Here is a 16,123-nt window from a genome sequence, read left to right as displayed (position 1 = left end):
TACACGACTCTACCAATTCCACGCCATATTTTTTTTTGTAAAAACTCACCTCCCACTACAGAGGGCATCGCAATACTTAAAGTACATACAATAAACGAAGATAGTCGGACCGAAAAATCCAGACGCATGTATAAAAAAAAATATCAAAATGAGAGGAAAAGCTAAAAGGGGAAAAAAAAGTAGCAGAGTTTCCTAAACTGTTTCGATACTCGGAGCTAATCTTCGGGGCCGGTGGAAGAGTTCCACATCTTAGGCGCCACACTCGAGAAGGCCCATAATTACACTTATGTAGCGGCTTTTCATCAATGATCTCAAAGCGCTGTACAGAACACAGCAGCAGACACTCGGCATAAAATAATATAAATACATTGAAAACACATTCCTGCGGAGGGAGCTGGTAGGAACGTTGGGTTGCTCGGTCAATGGCCAGAGTCAACAGAGGCGTGGTGTATTCCGCAAATATGCCCGACTGTGAAGGTGGGCACAAGCCGGCGTGAGTAGGTTAAACGTTGAGTTTTATAAGGGCACCACGGGGTGACCAGCCCCTCCCCACCCAACCCAACCTAGCCCCATCCTCCCCACCCTGCCCCTCGATTATTGCGTCCATTGAACCAGTGGGTTCCTACCAGGATAACCATTTACTAAATGAACTAAGTTTAAGTGGAAAGGGAATAATAGGTTTTAAGGCGCATTTGTAAAACGTCCACAGCCTCGAAGTTCCCCCTCTGATATATCGTTCCAGAGCCTGGGGGCGACACGGGAAAAATCTCGGTCACCCATTAATCGAAACCTCGACCCAGGAATTCGGAGAGAACATCTGCATCATGCCCAGATCTTGGGGACCTTGAAAGGACACACAGGTGCAATGATGTTGGTTGGGGCAAGATTGTTCGCTGCTTTGTAAGTGAACAATAGGATTTTTGAACTGTATTGTGAAACTGGAAGCCCAGTGCAGTAAATACCCGTGACTTTGCTAATGTGGGAGGAATTGATGATGGTTGGGGGTGACACGGTTCAGCGGTCGCAGCACGTTTGCAGCTTGCTGTTCGCGGAGGTTGGAGGTTCGATTCCAGCGGCCCACCCTGATCATTGCTGCAAGATGTAATAAGTGGATCCTAAAGATTCTATTGACGACATTCGCAACAGAAGGCGTATTGATGTGGCTGCCGTCAAGGTCCACATTTTAATCCAAATCGTTGCCCTCCCCGGACTGCCAGACGAATGCCCCCGAGTCACTTGCAAACGACCCTATCCTGGTCGAGGTTCTCACCTGGTTGAGCAAAATAAACTTGAACAAGGCTTCATATTCTTAGGGTTTTTTTCGGTAAAGTCACGTAGGTAAAAAATTTAAATTAATAAAAGTAAAATAAAAATCACGACAGCAAGCGTGCTGTGACGGTTCCACCTGAAGACGGAAGCTTGTGTTGCCTCCGAAACGTGATTTTTATTTACTTTTATAAATTTAATTTTTTACCTACGTGACTTTACCGAAAAAAACCCTAAGAATATGAATACTTGCAGTCACGAAAGCTTCAAGGCTGCAACAGAGGCTTCAATTCACGTGCACAAGTGGGGATAATGAAGGCAGTCTTGTCTGATTCGGCATCAAGAACCACTGATCTGGCTGACCATACCCATCGCCAAATAAAAACTCTGATACACGCACTATTGTGTTGTTAAAACAATTGCACTTCTCCAATGACTTTCACAGCCACTCGCGCACTACACTGTCGATCGATAACAGTATTTATTAACGACGGAAAAATGTTCTAAGGCCGAAAAAGTGATGTTTTTTTTAAAGGCATGGGCTTAAGCCCGGAGAGAAAACTGCAAGCAATTTACGTGACGACGTTTTACTGCGACTTCTCTTGAAAGTAGCAGAGGTGTGGACTCGAGTCATGTGACTTGGACTCGAGTCAGACTCGAGTCATGAATTTGATGACTTCAGACTCGACTTGGACTTGCATAACAATGACTTTGTCCCACCTCTGGAAAGTAGGATCCGCTTGCCAGGCTGCACCAAAACGCAGGCGCTTTAAATGGCTATTACAGTTAGTCGTGGTGGCGCAAGAATGAAGGACATTGCCTGAAATGTGCAAAGCCGATGCGCTATGGATATGATAATGCCCATTAAGTTCCCCATTGGGATTTCACAACATGAATACTGCTGGCAACTGCAGCAGTCACGCTGATAATTCACTCCACACTTTATGCACCGGATAAGCAACAAAAAAAGTTCACACACACACACGTGGCATAACGGCAAACTGCACAGGATATATTTACAGTCGATTACAACAAAAAATGTGAGCATTTAAAGCCACGTTGAGAATAGAAGCAACGCATTTAAGTAGAGAGTAAATAAATAATGCGAGTACAGTGTATACAATGGGAACTGAAATTTACCGCACAACTTACAAGATCACTCGGGAAGTAACATTGCAACGTTTTCTAAATGTTACGGTCAATGGTTATGTGGCTGCACAAGATACGTGGAAGGCATGAAGTTAAAGAGAGACCATTGAAAGCCGACGCGACGAACGAAAACTTCTGATAGTTTTATTGTTTTCTTTAAAAAAAAAGGGAAATACACGGCTGAAACAAGCAATCCATGTCTGACACAACAGCGACATAACGCACAATGGAATCACTGTTCCTGCGCTGCCGATACGAATGGGTAGGAAGCACCACGGAACGATTTATCCTGCGAACTGGTAAAAGTCGGAAGCCTCGAGGCTTGCCGAGCTGAGACGTCGCCTCTCTGCCCACCAATAGCATTCCTTCGATGTGCCATGAAAACGAGAACTACAATTTATGAAATCTGCAAACCCCAAGGATTTGCACGGAGAATTGTGTTTTTTTTTATTCCTAAATGTGCATTTGACATCCGCAATACCCAACACCAATGATGGGCTGTCATAATATACGTTAAACAAACAGTCCTGTACCTTACCAAGCCTGTATAGCTTCTTGGCATGAAGGGAAAAACAAATGGAACTCTGCGTTGAACAGAAAATAATAAACAGCGATGGTGTTTATAAACATGCACAAACCTCAGCGCGTCATGATGGTTGGTTGTACCCTCAGTTTTTTTTCCACTGAACCATGTGCTTCAAATTAAATGGGAGCCACTCGCTTGAAAATCGTGAACACTACACACACACAAAAAAACCCCAGGCTGCCACTTTCCATTCTCTTTGCAGGGAGTGCATTGTTTAATAAATGTATCGTCAAAACATTTCCTTTCGAAATTGTCATTCAGTTTAGCTGGCTTGTATGTATATCACAAAAAAACACCGTTGGATGAATGTATCTCCACACCAGATCGTGGGGTTGTTGAACAATACTGCTTTAACACAATCACAAGTGTGGGTTGGTGAACGGGGGGGGGGGGGGGAGAGGGAAGGGACATTTCTGATATCACTGCCACCGATTGTATGTTTGTTGAACTTCTTTTGCACCGCACGTACTCTGATACCACTGCTACCAATTGTTTGCATGCATGTAGAACTTATTTCGCACCATACATAGCCAATTGTGCTAATCGGAAGTGCGGGGGAAGGACAACCAAACTCAAAAATCAGTTCTGAAGCAATGAGTTTTCAATCTGGAGGACTTAAAAGTGTATTGCCTCCAGTGGCTTCCTAATATCGGAAGAACTGTTCCAGACGGCCGCAGAAGCGCCATCCGAAAGCGCGCGATGCGGTGATCGTCTTTGTTCGATGGCCAGCCAAAAGCCAGAGTTTGCGTGATGGTTTACGAAACGAACTCGGGTTGCCGGTTTCATATCAAAGTGCTACGCTAACCACTGCTCCACCCTTGTCCAGCTTGTATGAGGTTTCAAAAATGTGATCCAACTTAAGATGTGTCAAAAATATGTATCCTTTGCTATGCGCTGAGAGGATTTGACACAAGATTCAGGGACTGTCTTCCTCCGGGATGAGTCGCAGCCCTGGGAAACCGCTCTGGCATGTCCGACGTTTAACTTGGCTTCTAAAGACACAATTGTGGATTTATATCCCCTGGTCATTTGTATCGCAATCATTGTTTGATTGTTGCCTTCCACTTTATCTTTAATCTAGTTTTTTTTTTAACTATTCACCCTCAAACGTTTTAATTTCTCGCACAACTTCGAATTGCTCGACTTTATTGTTGGACTTTGTTTTGGTGGTTGTGCCGCGGAAGCTCTCCCCCCCCGGTGCATTTTAGGATTCAAGCTCCCAGCCATGTGCAGGGAAACATCAGAAGCAGATCAGAATAGCGCGCGGCGCAACGCCGCGCTAGAACTGTTGCTAGCCTCGGCTATCTCTTGGGCTCTCCACCTCGAGTCGGGACGGGGGTTCAGCCAACACCGCCCGACCGAGGAGAGCAGCACCCCGGCTCAGAGGTCGCAACCCGATACCCGGCCAGGTACGGGTACAGGTACCCGTTTGCGACCCTGGTGCGGCCGGGTACGGGTAAGGAATCAAAACCCGTTTGCGACCTCTGCCCCGGCTCTTGCTGCAGTTGTCCCACCTGATGACGTTTGCTTGTGTTGCGATCGAAACGTCGATCTATTATTTGTCTCCCGACGTGACTTCACCAAAAGAACAAAAGAGTAGAATTTTATAGAACATTTGACAAAACTAAATTTCGATTTAAAGCTTTCGTGACTGCAGGGATTCATCTTCTTGGTTCTTTCGGTTTTTTTACCGAAAGAACCAACATTTGACAAAACGTTAATCGGCGCTCGTAGGCAAATACCAGGACAGCCGGGTACAAGCGAGGTGGCCATTACATCCATTTTCGTTATCGGTGGTCTTGGTCCTCCTGTTATTGTGCCCCTGATTAATGTCAACACGCCGTCCGATTTGATATGTGGCACAAAATGTGCCCACGTCTCAATCCTTAACCGTGGAGGAAAAAAAAGACCATTTTGGCGACCCCTGGTGAGAGGCAGCACACGCAATCCCCTGCATTGCAGCTACGCAAAGTACATAGAACATAACTCTTGACTTAAAGCTTTCGTGACTGCAGGAATTCATATTCTTGGGTCTTTCGGTAAAGTCACGTAGATAGGTTAAAAGATAATAACAAAAAACTACGACGTTTAGATCGCAACACAAGCAATCGTCATCAGGAGAAAAAAATTGCGGGAAAGCTGCTGAGGCAGGATGTTTAAAAGGTTTAAAATGGGTTGTTGCCCATAGGTCATAGGTTAAGTGGGCGGGGCTAGTGATGTTAAATTTGCATAAATTGTGAGATATTTGCATGTCAATGTAAGGTCGCAGAGGCACCGACACATCAGGGAAAACGAGCAGCGGTGGCTGTGTTAGTGAGACATTTAACCTGATAATGTAAAACCAGAGTGGAAAATAACTACTACAATCGGAAGGTAGGATGGAAACATCACAGCCAGTTATACTGATAGGAACCTCCTGGTTACACCAGCCCACAGGGGATTATTGTGTCCGTCCGTCGTGCATCCAAAAATGGGAGGGGTGGAGAGGGTGGGGAGGGTGGGGATGGGTGGTTGGTGGGGCTGGGTGGGGTGGGGCTGGTCACCCCGTGGTGCCCTTATAAAACTCAACATTTAACCTACTCACGCCGGCTTGTGCCCGCCCTCACAGTCGGCCATATTTGCGGAATACACCACGCCGCCGTTGACCCTGGCCATTGACCGAGCAACCCAACGTTCCTACCAGCTCCCTCCGCAGCAGGAATGTGTCGACTTAAACTTACATAAAACATGCCCCCTCTGTTCACACTGCCGCATGGGAGCCGGCACGAGAGATGCATTCTTCGAAGCAAATAAATGCCCCCCCCCCCTCCCGTGTAGCGTAAATCTCTGATGCTTTGTGAATCGGTTAACCCTTTCTTGCTTTATTTACAGACGTTGACAGAACAAAACAAATAATACATGAAGATAGATAGGATTACAACGTTTTTATGAACATCCCATTCCGCTTACACGTGTTTGAGAAACAAGCGTACGGCGACGATGTTATGCAGTGTGTACAACAACCAAAGCGGCGGCGTAAAATAAAAGCCTCTCGAGACAAATACTTAAAAAATTCCCACGCCAAAATCAATTGCGGAAAAAAAACTCACGAAATAAAAGCCACGGCATAGCTAGACACAGCATCGTTTATCTGGTTCCACCACAAAACATTTAAAAAATTAAAAGGACTGGAACGGCAAAGACGGTGGTATATGCGCGTGACGGTAGTCTTGATTGTGGACACACGAGACGAAGCGGGTATGGTAAATTGCGACGATCACCGGTCCTGGATTACCAACCGAGTTGCCGTCTTGGGAAATCTGAAAGTAAATTACGTAAGTAACACACCGCTCAAGATATTTTACATGTCGTTCTCCCCCTTTGCGTCAGCATTGCCAAGATATTCTCCTCATTCTCTCTCTGTGCCTTAGAGGCGATCATAGGCAGCAGCTCGGGCTTTTGTGCCAACATAGCCCACCACCCTGTCATATTAATGTCAAAGTTGTGAACAGAGAGGAGCAAACGTAACGGGACTGGCCTCGGGGCTGTTAGCGAGTAGCACCTACGAAGGCTAGCACGGCACACGAGAGGGTGGGTGACCAACACCACGCCCGGCCGCCTTTCTTTCCCCAGTGGCGATGTTTACACACCGCTGCACCAGGTACTCATTTGAGGCTGAGCCGACCTAGAGGAGGCCCAGGACCAGTTCAGGTAAGCGTCACCGGTGTTGGCCGTGAGCAGGAATCAAGCCCGGGCCGCTGGGTTCGTAGCGCAGCGCGCAAAACGCTCCACCACCGCTCACACACAGACCCACGCAATGAATAACTTACAGACTTTTGTCAATCTACTGCTGAGTGGGGGAGCCCCCACACCATGAACCACACGCACCCAGCGACCGGAATAATAAAAAAGATACTACTACCGCATTACGCATGTGGTATGATTTCATTGGTCGAGGAACAGCCAAGTAAGTTCGTCGAGTTGTCTGACAAGGGAGGGGTCGCCCCGATGGGCGCCGCGAGGATGGCCGTTACAATCTCGCTCGCTCACTCGGCTGCTGTTACGGACATTTAAGACGGCGCGGTTCAGCCGAGTACAATTGATTTCGACGAGAAATGTCCCCGCTGTGGTAACGAGGGAGGGAAAAGTGGCGACATCCACATTGTATTGCGCGCAGCCAACCACTTAAATATAAAAAAAAATCACAAGGGCTGAACACCGGCTCAGGGCTAAAACTTGAATGAGGCCTTAATTAAAATGGGGGGGGGGGGGGGGGTGGAGCATCTGTACTTGGAGCCTGCTAAGTCTAACAATGGACATTGAGCGCCGTTAGGGTTTTCTTAGCCACTCGTAATTCGCGCATGGCCTTACGGGTTCAGGCCACGTGTCGAACCGTTTTTATTTTTCCACCTCTCAAGCTTTTGCCAACGCAATCATGAAGATGCCGCAGTAGCGCGTCGCAAAAGCTCGAGAGAACAAAATCCTCCACGCACGTGCCGACCGGGGGGGTATGGTGTGGGGGGAGTACCACACACGGCTGCCGAGGCCTCTGGCTCCCGTCTCAAGCGCGTGTGGCTCTATCATATCAACGCCTCGCCGTACACTCCGTGGCGAGAACAATTCCCACCGTGCGAGTGAAATTTGAAACAGCTTGCAAACTGCAGTGGTGGTGGTGGTGGGCCACTGCTAACGGCAGGGTCGTCTCCACTAGAGGGCGATCCAAGCGGGTATTAGTCTGCCAGTTGCTGTGTGGGATTCCCTCATTTAATTTGTGACAATTCATTCAATTGAGATACACCATACTGATATGTCACCATTTTTCAGAGTTAGCACAGAGACAGATGCTGGGATTTCAACATTGTGAGCAACAATGTATTAAGTTAAAATGACACGAGCAAAACCAAATGCCCTCCACAAAAAGAACTTGGCAATTGACCCCTTCTGGACTTTAATGAATTGACCGAAATAGTTGATTTTGTTAATATATATAAATGCCGTCTTCAGATTAATAACGCCCAATTCTACACTTGGAGCTGTACCCGTCGAGACTCCATTTTCCAACCACTGGGACAGAACAGAACTGCAGATCTAAATAAAAAATTACGCAATTTATTTAAAAAAACATGAAAGTCACAATACTTTCGGGTGTGTGAGAAGAGTGCCGAGTTTGGATTTGGTCAATTCGATTTTCAAGGCATGATTATTACGCAAATGCTCTATGAACACAAGGGGACATGGAATGGGTAACAAACACAGCTGTGCCCCCCCCCCCCCCCACGCTGTTCTCCTGGTCACTTTCGCAGCCGCCGAGTGATGTTTGTAAAACTTCACCCACGCGATTGACGGGATAAAAAATTATACGTCACTATTAAATCGTGTAAAACACCCGTGGCACTGCTAAGACTTAGAAATGCGCCGATGCAAAAAAAGAAACGTTTGCATGGGCGCATTGTAACGTTGATGCGTTAAGGTTCTGGAATTAATAAACATTCAACAAAATCAACAGCATATCAATGTATTGTCAAGTCCAGCAATGCACAATCAAATGAACACAGGTCCTAGAATGCCACGTGGAGCCATTCGCAGCTCAACCATTTTCACACGTTTTTAATCGCAACAACAATAAACTGGGCCAACAGGCAGACTTCTAAAAACAAATAGACGTGTCCGTGCAAAAGTTTTTGCAACCAACTCTGCGTGCGACAAGAGACGGCATCAAACCGGCCTGTCTCGCCGCCACGGAGCGCGCCGCGTCAATGCACGCGGCGCGACGCAAAATCCCACCTCCCGTAGCCGCCTTGGCAATTCCTTAGCTCTGAATAGTTACGGGCAACGCTGCGCGCGGAAAATCTTGCGTTAAAAAAAATTGGAAAGAAACACCGTACAACTGCGTCAGATTGCGTTCAATGACTATCTTGGCGGTGCTCACAGGCGATGTTACGCAAGTTACACCGGAATGCAGATATATTGTGCTTCGTTACGGATTCGTTTTTTTTACTTTACATGGAGGTGTCGGCACAGTGAATTGTCTCTTCCGAGTTGGCCACAGGCCGCAAGCAGGCACCTCCCTACGGTGCCCCCGGGCACAACTCGGGATTCGTCAAGGCCGTGACTTGGCTGCAGATGCTGTTGACATAATCCTGCGGGAACAAAAAAGAGAGATAAAGACGAACATCCTCATTTAAGCTGGTAGTCGTATTTGTTTCGAGTGCCGCCTATTAGCAGGTTCCGACTGGCAAGAGGGGAAATTGGGGGTGTGTTCAGAACCACACTTTTGTCTTCATACATCGAGGGCAAAAATAAAAGTGAGCTCCCTCCACCCGACTTGCAAGGTTCAGGAATTTTAAACATTTGCCAATCCCTTTGATAGCCTTGCTCACTTACATTCCTTGAGGGCTTCGCTAATCCTATTGAAATGAGAATTTGAGCACAGGAATGCACCGCAAAGTGCATTATTCTAATTAATCCTATTGGAAATCAACTTGATTGACCGCTTACTTCTAGAATCTTTCAGTGGTGGCACCAGACTAATGTTTATCTGGAACAGATACAATGGGAGGCTGATCAATGTCCGGGTGCGGTCAAGGGGTGGCTTTCTATTGTCAACCACGTTGTGTATACTGATGATCTGGTAATTGCTGCTCACTGTGTGAAGGAGTGAAAGACTCTACCGCTGAACCTGGCACATGACATTAATAGGGGGGGGGGGGGAGGAGCACAGGTGGTGCGCATCTGCCCAGTCAACTCAGTCGACACAACTCCTAGGTCTGTCCCATAACAGACCCAGGTGTGTCACGGGATAGACACGTGGTCTTAAGTGTGTTGAGCCCAGAGATCGCAAACGGGCTTTGATTCCTTACCCGTACCTGTACCCGGCCGCACCAGGGTCGCAAACGCGTACCCGTACGCTACCCGTACCCGTACCCTACCCGAAATGAGTGACAAACGGTTACTCACCGGTGACTCACGGCCTACCCGTACCCATACCCGGCCGCACCAGGGTCGCAAATGGGTACCCGTACCCGGCCGGGGACGGGTAGCCGGGTATCGGGTACCCGGTTGCGACCTCTGATTGAGCCTGGCATGAGCCCTATGGGGACGAGTCACTGCCACTAGTGGCGAAATGTTGTCGCTATTGCAGCGGTGCGCAAGGACATATTAAAAAAAAAAACTCAACACGGCCATCAATAACATTAGGAAAAAAGGTAAATATACATCAAATGTGTGACACTTCAGGCAGTGGTCATTCTTCAGAGCAGATACATTCTTCAATTTAGCTCGGCGAGTGTGTGGCTCATGGTTACCCTCAGTTGCGTCATTGTGTGCAGAAAGTTGCTGTCCACATTCACGTTCAGTTCATCCAGCGGGGTGTCCAAAGGACATGACAGGACCTGCTCCAAGGAAAACACACATTCGTCTCAAGGACTCACATCGTCGCGACTCGGGGGTCAAGCCATTCAAGAGTTAATTTGTTGTTTTACCGCCCCACTTGTATATTCAGTTTTTTTTTACACTGCATCGTTTCTAAGGTTTTCGTTTACAAGTATTGGAAGATGAGGCAAAGCTCACTGGAGCTGCGTAGCTCTTTTTCAAGAGCGCCCTGGCTAGCACAAACTAAAGGTCAACGAAGTGGCGTACAATGTGGACATTTATAGCAAGAGCTAAATACTCTAAATGCACGTTCTTAATGTGGAGGGGAAAACCCGGAGGACCCGGAGAAAAATCCACGCGACCACGGGGACAACGTGCAAACTCCAAACAAACAACAGGCGTCAAGGTTGGGATCGAACCCGTGACCTCATGCATACCAGGCGAGGTATTAACATCTCGCCACCGTGCAAGAGGAAGGAGGTCTGAAAAAGGGTGAAGGTTTCTAGAAAAACCACCCACCTGACCGTCGGCCAAGGGCAGGTTGATGCTGGGCTGTTGGTTGAAAGGCTCTCCATTCTGTGAGATTTGCACGCCCGATGTCCACGCCATGCTGTGGGCGGGAAAAAAAAAACAGGTTCACGAGCTGCTCATCCATGGTTCAAGCTCCATTCATAGTCATCATCGCCATCGCTAGAATCGGTCTCACTATCATCAGTATTAGAATCATCGTTTCGTGGCCAAAGCTAATTTTCTGATTTTGTCAAGGAGCATAAACCATCAAGCAAACTCCAGTCATCCACACAACGGCTTTCGGCAAACCATCGAACAAAGATGGTCACAGCATCGCGTGCTTTAAGATGCGTTTCTGTGGCCGTCTGGAATGCTCTTCCTTCCGATATTAGGAAGCCACTGGAGGAAATGCACTTTTAAGTTATCTAGATTGAAAATAATTTCTTCATAACTGCTTAATGTGTTTAGTTTGTTGTCCTTCGCCTGTACCTACGATTAGCATCATCATCATCAACACCACCACCAAAAACAAAACATCCTCATCAGCATCACCGCAATCATAACATTGCAACAAAACTAATGAAATCTAGACCTTGAGCGTGCACACTCAAGGCGTTCAATTGGCCGTACCTGGAGCTGAACCGGTACTTCTTCATGGAAGTGGTCAGGCCGGTTGAGTTGGGCACAAGGAACCTCTCTTTGCCCGAGACCGGTGTCACCTGAGCCTTCAAGAGCCTACGGAGGTGATGGAAGATAAAAACACAAGCACAACACTCGGCTCTCCACGTCCAAACAATTGACAGTCGTAGACAAAGGGGAATTGAGGGCAGACCTTCACCTACGCGCAGCAGTGGTGAGATGTTAACTACCTCACCTGGTATGCAGGAGGTGGTGGGTTCGATCCCTGACCCTGATGCCTGTATATTTGGACTTTGCATGTTCTCCCCATGATCGTGTAGATTTTCTCTGGGTTATCCAAGTTTTTCCCTTCAAACTTTTAATCAACATGCATTTAGAGTATTTGGCAGCTGCTGCTATAAATATCCACATGATAAGCCACTCTCTTGAGCTATTATTTGCGGCCCGGTTGCTTCTGAAAAAGAGCTATGAAGCACAGTACAGCCTTACCTGTTTTAATTAAAATAGTTTCGTTTTTAGTTTGCAACACTAATGGGGGTTCAAAAACACACACAACCCAAGAAACAAACAGCTCTCAATTTGTAGATAGTTACACCGAGGCTGTGTTGTGTTTCCCAGCGTCTCCGACACGCATTTAAACACTTCACTAACACCGCAACCAGGTCACGGCGAAGTCACTCCTGTAGGTTTCACTGTCGACGCAGCGATGTCACCCTCACTGGAGAACTATGGGGGGGGGGGGGGGGCGGAGGGTGGCACATGTGAGTTTTGGAGTCTTTAAAAACACATCTAGCAACCTGGGGACATACAGCCTAGGTCAGTGTTCTTCATTGCAAGTCCTGCGGGCCACTGGTGCCCCTGATGGCCTTCAGTGCGGCCCCTGATATGCGGCCACTGACAATACATAAATGTGAAAACACCCCCCCCCCCATCATCATCGTCCTGCCTTCAAACCCAACATTGGTTTCAAATGTGGGGGCCGTCACACTGATGATGTCTTGTCGGTGAAAGTACCCCCCCCTTCTGAAAATTTGTGAATAACAGCAGGATAGGTACACGTCTACAATGAGGGCTTTGCGATTCCCGGCTAGCGCCTTTCCTTAAATTGGCACGCATGGTTCAAGGACTACTCCGCATGTGTGGGGAGCGGTAGTGTGACGGTTAGCTGCCCTGTGGCACGAACATGGCCACCCGAGTTCGATTCCCGCTCACGGCCAACACCAGTGACGATTATATGAACAGGTGCTGGGCTAGGTCGACTCGGCCTCAAATGAGTATGTGTAACCATCGCTACTTAGGGAGACAAAGGCAGCCGAGGGGCGGTGGTGGCCACCCACCCCCTCGTGTGCCGTACTGCCGTTAAAAAGGTACTCGCTAACAGCACTTGCCCCAACAGTCTGCTAAGGCTATACGGGCGGGGAGGGGGTCTCTGTCTTTGCGCGCCACACGTGAAACCAATGAGATTGCTTGTAAATCGATGAACTGGGCTGCCCGAACCTTTCCGAAGCCCTCTTCTTGATCGACTGGGACGTTAATCGAGTCTTCATTTCCGTCATGTTCGTAGCCTGAAAAACGAGAGATACGACGCATGCATGAGACGCAGGACCGAGCACTATTTGGTGCTATTGGACAAAAAGAGATTAAAGATTCCCCCATACAGTATTTCTAGATTTGAAGCTTTCGTGACTGCAAGGATTCATACTCTTAGTTTTTTCGGTAAAGTCACATAGGTAAAAAATTGATATTAAAATTAATAAAAATAAATAATAAATCACGACGTTTCGGAGGCAACACAAGTCTCCGTCATCAGGTAGGACCGTCACAGCCAGATTTGCTGTATCACTTAATACGTCGTGATTTATTATTTTAGTTTTATTAATTTGAATTAAACAATTTTACCTACGTGACTTTACCGAAAAAACTAAGAGTATATATTCCCCCATATATCCTTTAACACCCATAATAAAGGTGGGTTTTTTTGTTTCGTTACATAGCGAGCACCCATGAAGGCGAGCGACTTTGAAATCCGGTGCGGCACACGACAGGGTGGGTGGCCAACTCCGCGCCTGGCCACCTTTCGTCCACCCAGCGCACACCAAATGCACGCCACTGTTATTGGTCTTGAGCGGGAACGCACGCGGGTCGTTGGGTTGGTAGCGCAGTGCGCTAACCACTACACTACCGCACCTCCCCCCATGTTGTCCCACGCGCACACACACACGAACCATCACATCCACCGATACCCGCACACCTATCAGTTTGTAAACAACAACAACAAAAATCAGCCACGTGTGTGTAGAGCTTCAGGCAAGTGTCACATATGGAGCCGGTTTGTCTCATAGCTGGAGATGAATGGAGGGCTAAACATTCACGGTGAATGGACTCTCGTGTGTGTGACAAGTCTGAGCTTGTTTTGCAGGCGACTGCGCAGCACTGCAGATACGTGGGGATGACTGCACTGCACACAGATCAACTAATAGCAAAATAGGGGACAGAACAGTGGTGAATGACGATACCATAGATTTAAAGCTTTCGTGACTGCAAGAATTCATACTCTTTGGTTTTTTCGTAAAGTCACGTAGGCAAAAAATAAATAATAAAAAATAATAGCAAAAATAATACAAATAAAATAAATATTTTAATTCCTATTCTTTTTATAAAATATTTATTTTATTTCTATTATTTTTCTATTATTTACTATTAATTTTATTTATTTTTCCCCTACGTGACTTTACCGAAAAAACCTAAGAGTATGAGGATACCATGTTCACTGGATCACAAGGAGCTCGGGAAAGCAAGACGCATCACAAACTCGGGTAATTTTTGAGAAAAAAAATGACGAAAATTAGACATTCCTGGAAACGGAGAAACAAAGATGTAAGATATACAGTAAAACCTTGGATTGCGAGTAACTTAGTCTGCGAGTGTTTTGCAAGAAGAGCAAATTTTTTAAATAATTATTAATTTGATAAACGAGCGAGGTCTTGCAATACGAGTAGTACGTGTATACGCTTTGTCTGCCGAGCGTCACGTGATCACAACTGATATACGAGTGCTTTGGATGACAAACGCGTTTCCGGAACGAATTATGCTCGCAATCCAAGGTTTTACTGTATACACATAGAGTAGTGAAATTGAGAAAAAAAAGTGTGTTTGAAATCTGGAGAATTTAGTAATGGTGGAAATGGCTTTGTGGTGACGATGAATGTATCCGGTGCCAATAATGTTAATCGAATTTATTCGTGCTTAACACTGCAAGTGGGCCTGCGATGGCACATGCCGCATTCTAAAGCGCAGCGATAAATAGTGCTTTAAATTGGTGGGGGGGGGGGGGGGGGAGGGAAACAGTGCATCTTATTCATCCCGATAATACGATAATACAAACGGTAAATTGGAAAAAACCTTCATTATGCATTACATGTGCCTCACCTTTTTGGCTGGTCTCCTCTTCACAGTTAAAATTAATTTGGAGCCTTGGCCACCGCCGGCCTTGGTGGAAGGCAGCAACTCCGCTGCAAACGATGAAAACAAAGGAGACATTGGGACAACGCCCGACGGGCACACATCACCTTCTACCAAATCGGCCAGAATGCTCCTGATCTTTCTAGCACTCGGGAGCGAAGCGGGATTAAAAGCCTGAACAGCAACTTAAGATGCGTGAACCACCCATCTGCAACAGGCGATCACAGCAGTGCCGCAGCAGCCAAAGTCAACGTCGTGCCGTACTTCTATACTGCCCAATATCACCAATCTGCACTGACCAGTGTGGTAAAGTATGGTTAAATAACCGGCCACGGACCATCAAGGAATGGGTAGGCCCTCGCACAGCAGTGGATTGACAAAGGGCTGGAGATATGAAGGACTGTTCAAGGAAACACGTGATTAAACACAATCCATAATTGCAATACGTCACCAAGTTTTCGGGTTGTTTACTTGTTCACTAACGTGTAAACAAGTGAGCCGTTCTCATTTGCATTATTATTGCATCTCGTCACAGTATGATAGACTAACATCGACTGTCAGGAACAACATATGTTAATTTTGTCCAACTCAAATAAATGAATGCAAAGTTAACTTAACCATCTTAAGCACTCGTGTAAAAGAACATTTGCAAGATAAAAGCAAAGGATTGCAAACTAAAGAAACGAGGAACTATTCTGCCGCGTTGTTAATTCAATGACAATTCTCAAAGACTTCATTAGAGGGTTAAATATGTCACAGTTTAACTTCGTGATGTGCTGAAGGTAAGTGAAAGAACATTGCCTTTTGACGCTTTAGTGTTGACGACCCAAGATTGCTCAGGACATCCGTTTACCGTCTCGCCCGATTTATCAATCCCATCGTCAGATACCGTATCTTCTTTCTTCTGGTCATGCGACAGGCAAAAAAGAAAGTAAATGCTAGGTGCCCCTTCGCAAATTTAAGTCCACGTTTACAATGCGCAAATTGATCGTTACTCGACTTTCGGAGGATTTCAACGTGGCATTAAATCCTGACGCACGGTATCGTTACTGAGGGAAGCAAACGATGCCATTCAAGTGCAAAATTATAAAATAGCAAATTGGTACAAAAAGTAATTGTGAATGCAACTAAATAAATGCAAAAGTAAACACTTACCATTGC

At 46.5% G+C, this 16,123-nt stretch overlaps 1 protein-coding gene across 1 annotated transcript; it reads right to left on the bottom strand.

Annotated features, from left to right (window-relative positions):
* Positions 1-5,842: 5,842 nt before the first annotated feature.
* On the bottom strand, positions 5,843-16,123 carry LOC133355753 (uncharacterized). The gene is made up of 8 exons (XM_061573075.1): positions 16,118-16,123; positions 15,764-15,866; positions 14,930-15,012; positions 12,998-13,065; positions 11,492-11,596; positions 10,871-10,961; positions 10,285-10,371; positions 5,843-9,120 (listed from the first exon to the last, which is right to left on the bottom strand). Exons 1-8 carry the CDS (start codon positions 16,118-16,120, stop codon positions 9,049-9,051), a joined length of 612 nt encoding a protein of 203 aa, XP_061429059.1. The 5' UTR covers positions 16,121-16,123; the 3' UTR covers positions 5,843-9,048.

This window comes from Lethenteron reissneri, chromosome 52 (assembly GCF_015708825.2).
Source record: "Lethenteron reissneri isolate LAM-NWPU_2019-01 chromosome 52, ASM1570882v1, whole genome shotgun sequence".
In the NCBI taxonomy this organism is placed as follows: Eukaryota; Metazoa; Chordata; class Hyperoartia; order Petromyzontiformes; family Petromyzontidae; genus Lethenteron; species Lethenteron reissneri.
This window is presented reverse-complemented; position numbering and strand designations above follow the sequence as displayed.

What these genes read in the sequence shown, in the direction of transcription:
- LOC133355753 (XM_061573075.1), bottom strand. An exon ending in AAGAAGAGGGCTTCGGAAAG is followed by an intron (nt 11,597 to 12,997) that starts GTTCGGGCAGCC and finishes TCACCTCCGTAG; the next exon opens with GCTCTTGAAGGCTCAGGTGA. An exon ending in AAGTACCGGTTCAGCTCCAG is followed by an intron (nt 10,962 to 11,491) that starts GTACGGCCAATT and finishes TCCCGCCCACAG; the next exon opens with CATGGCGTGGACATCGGGCG.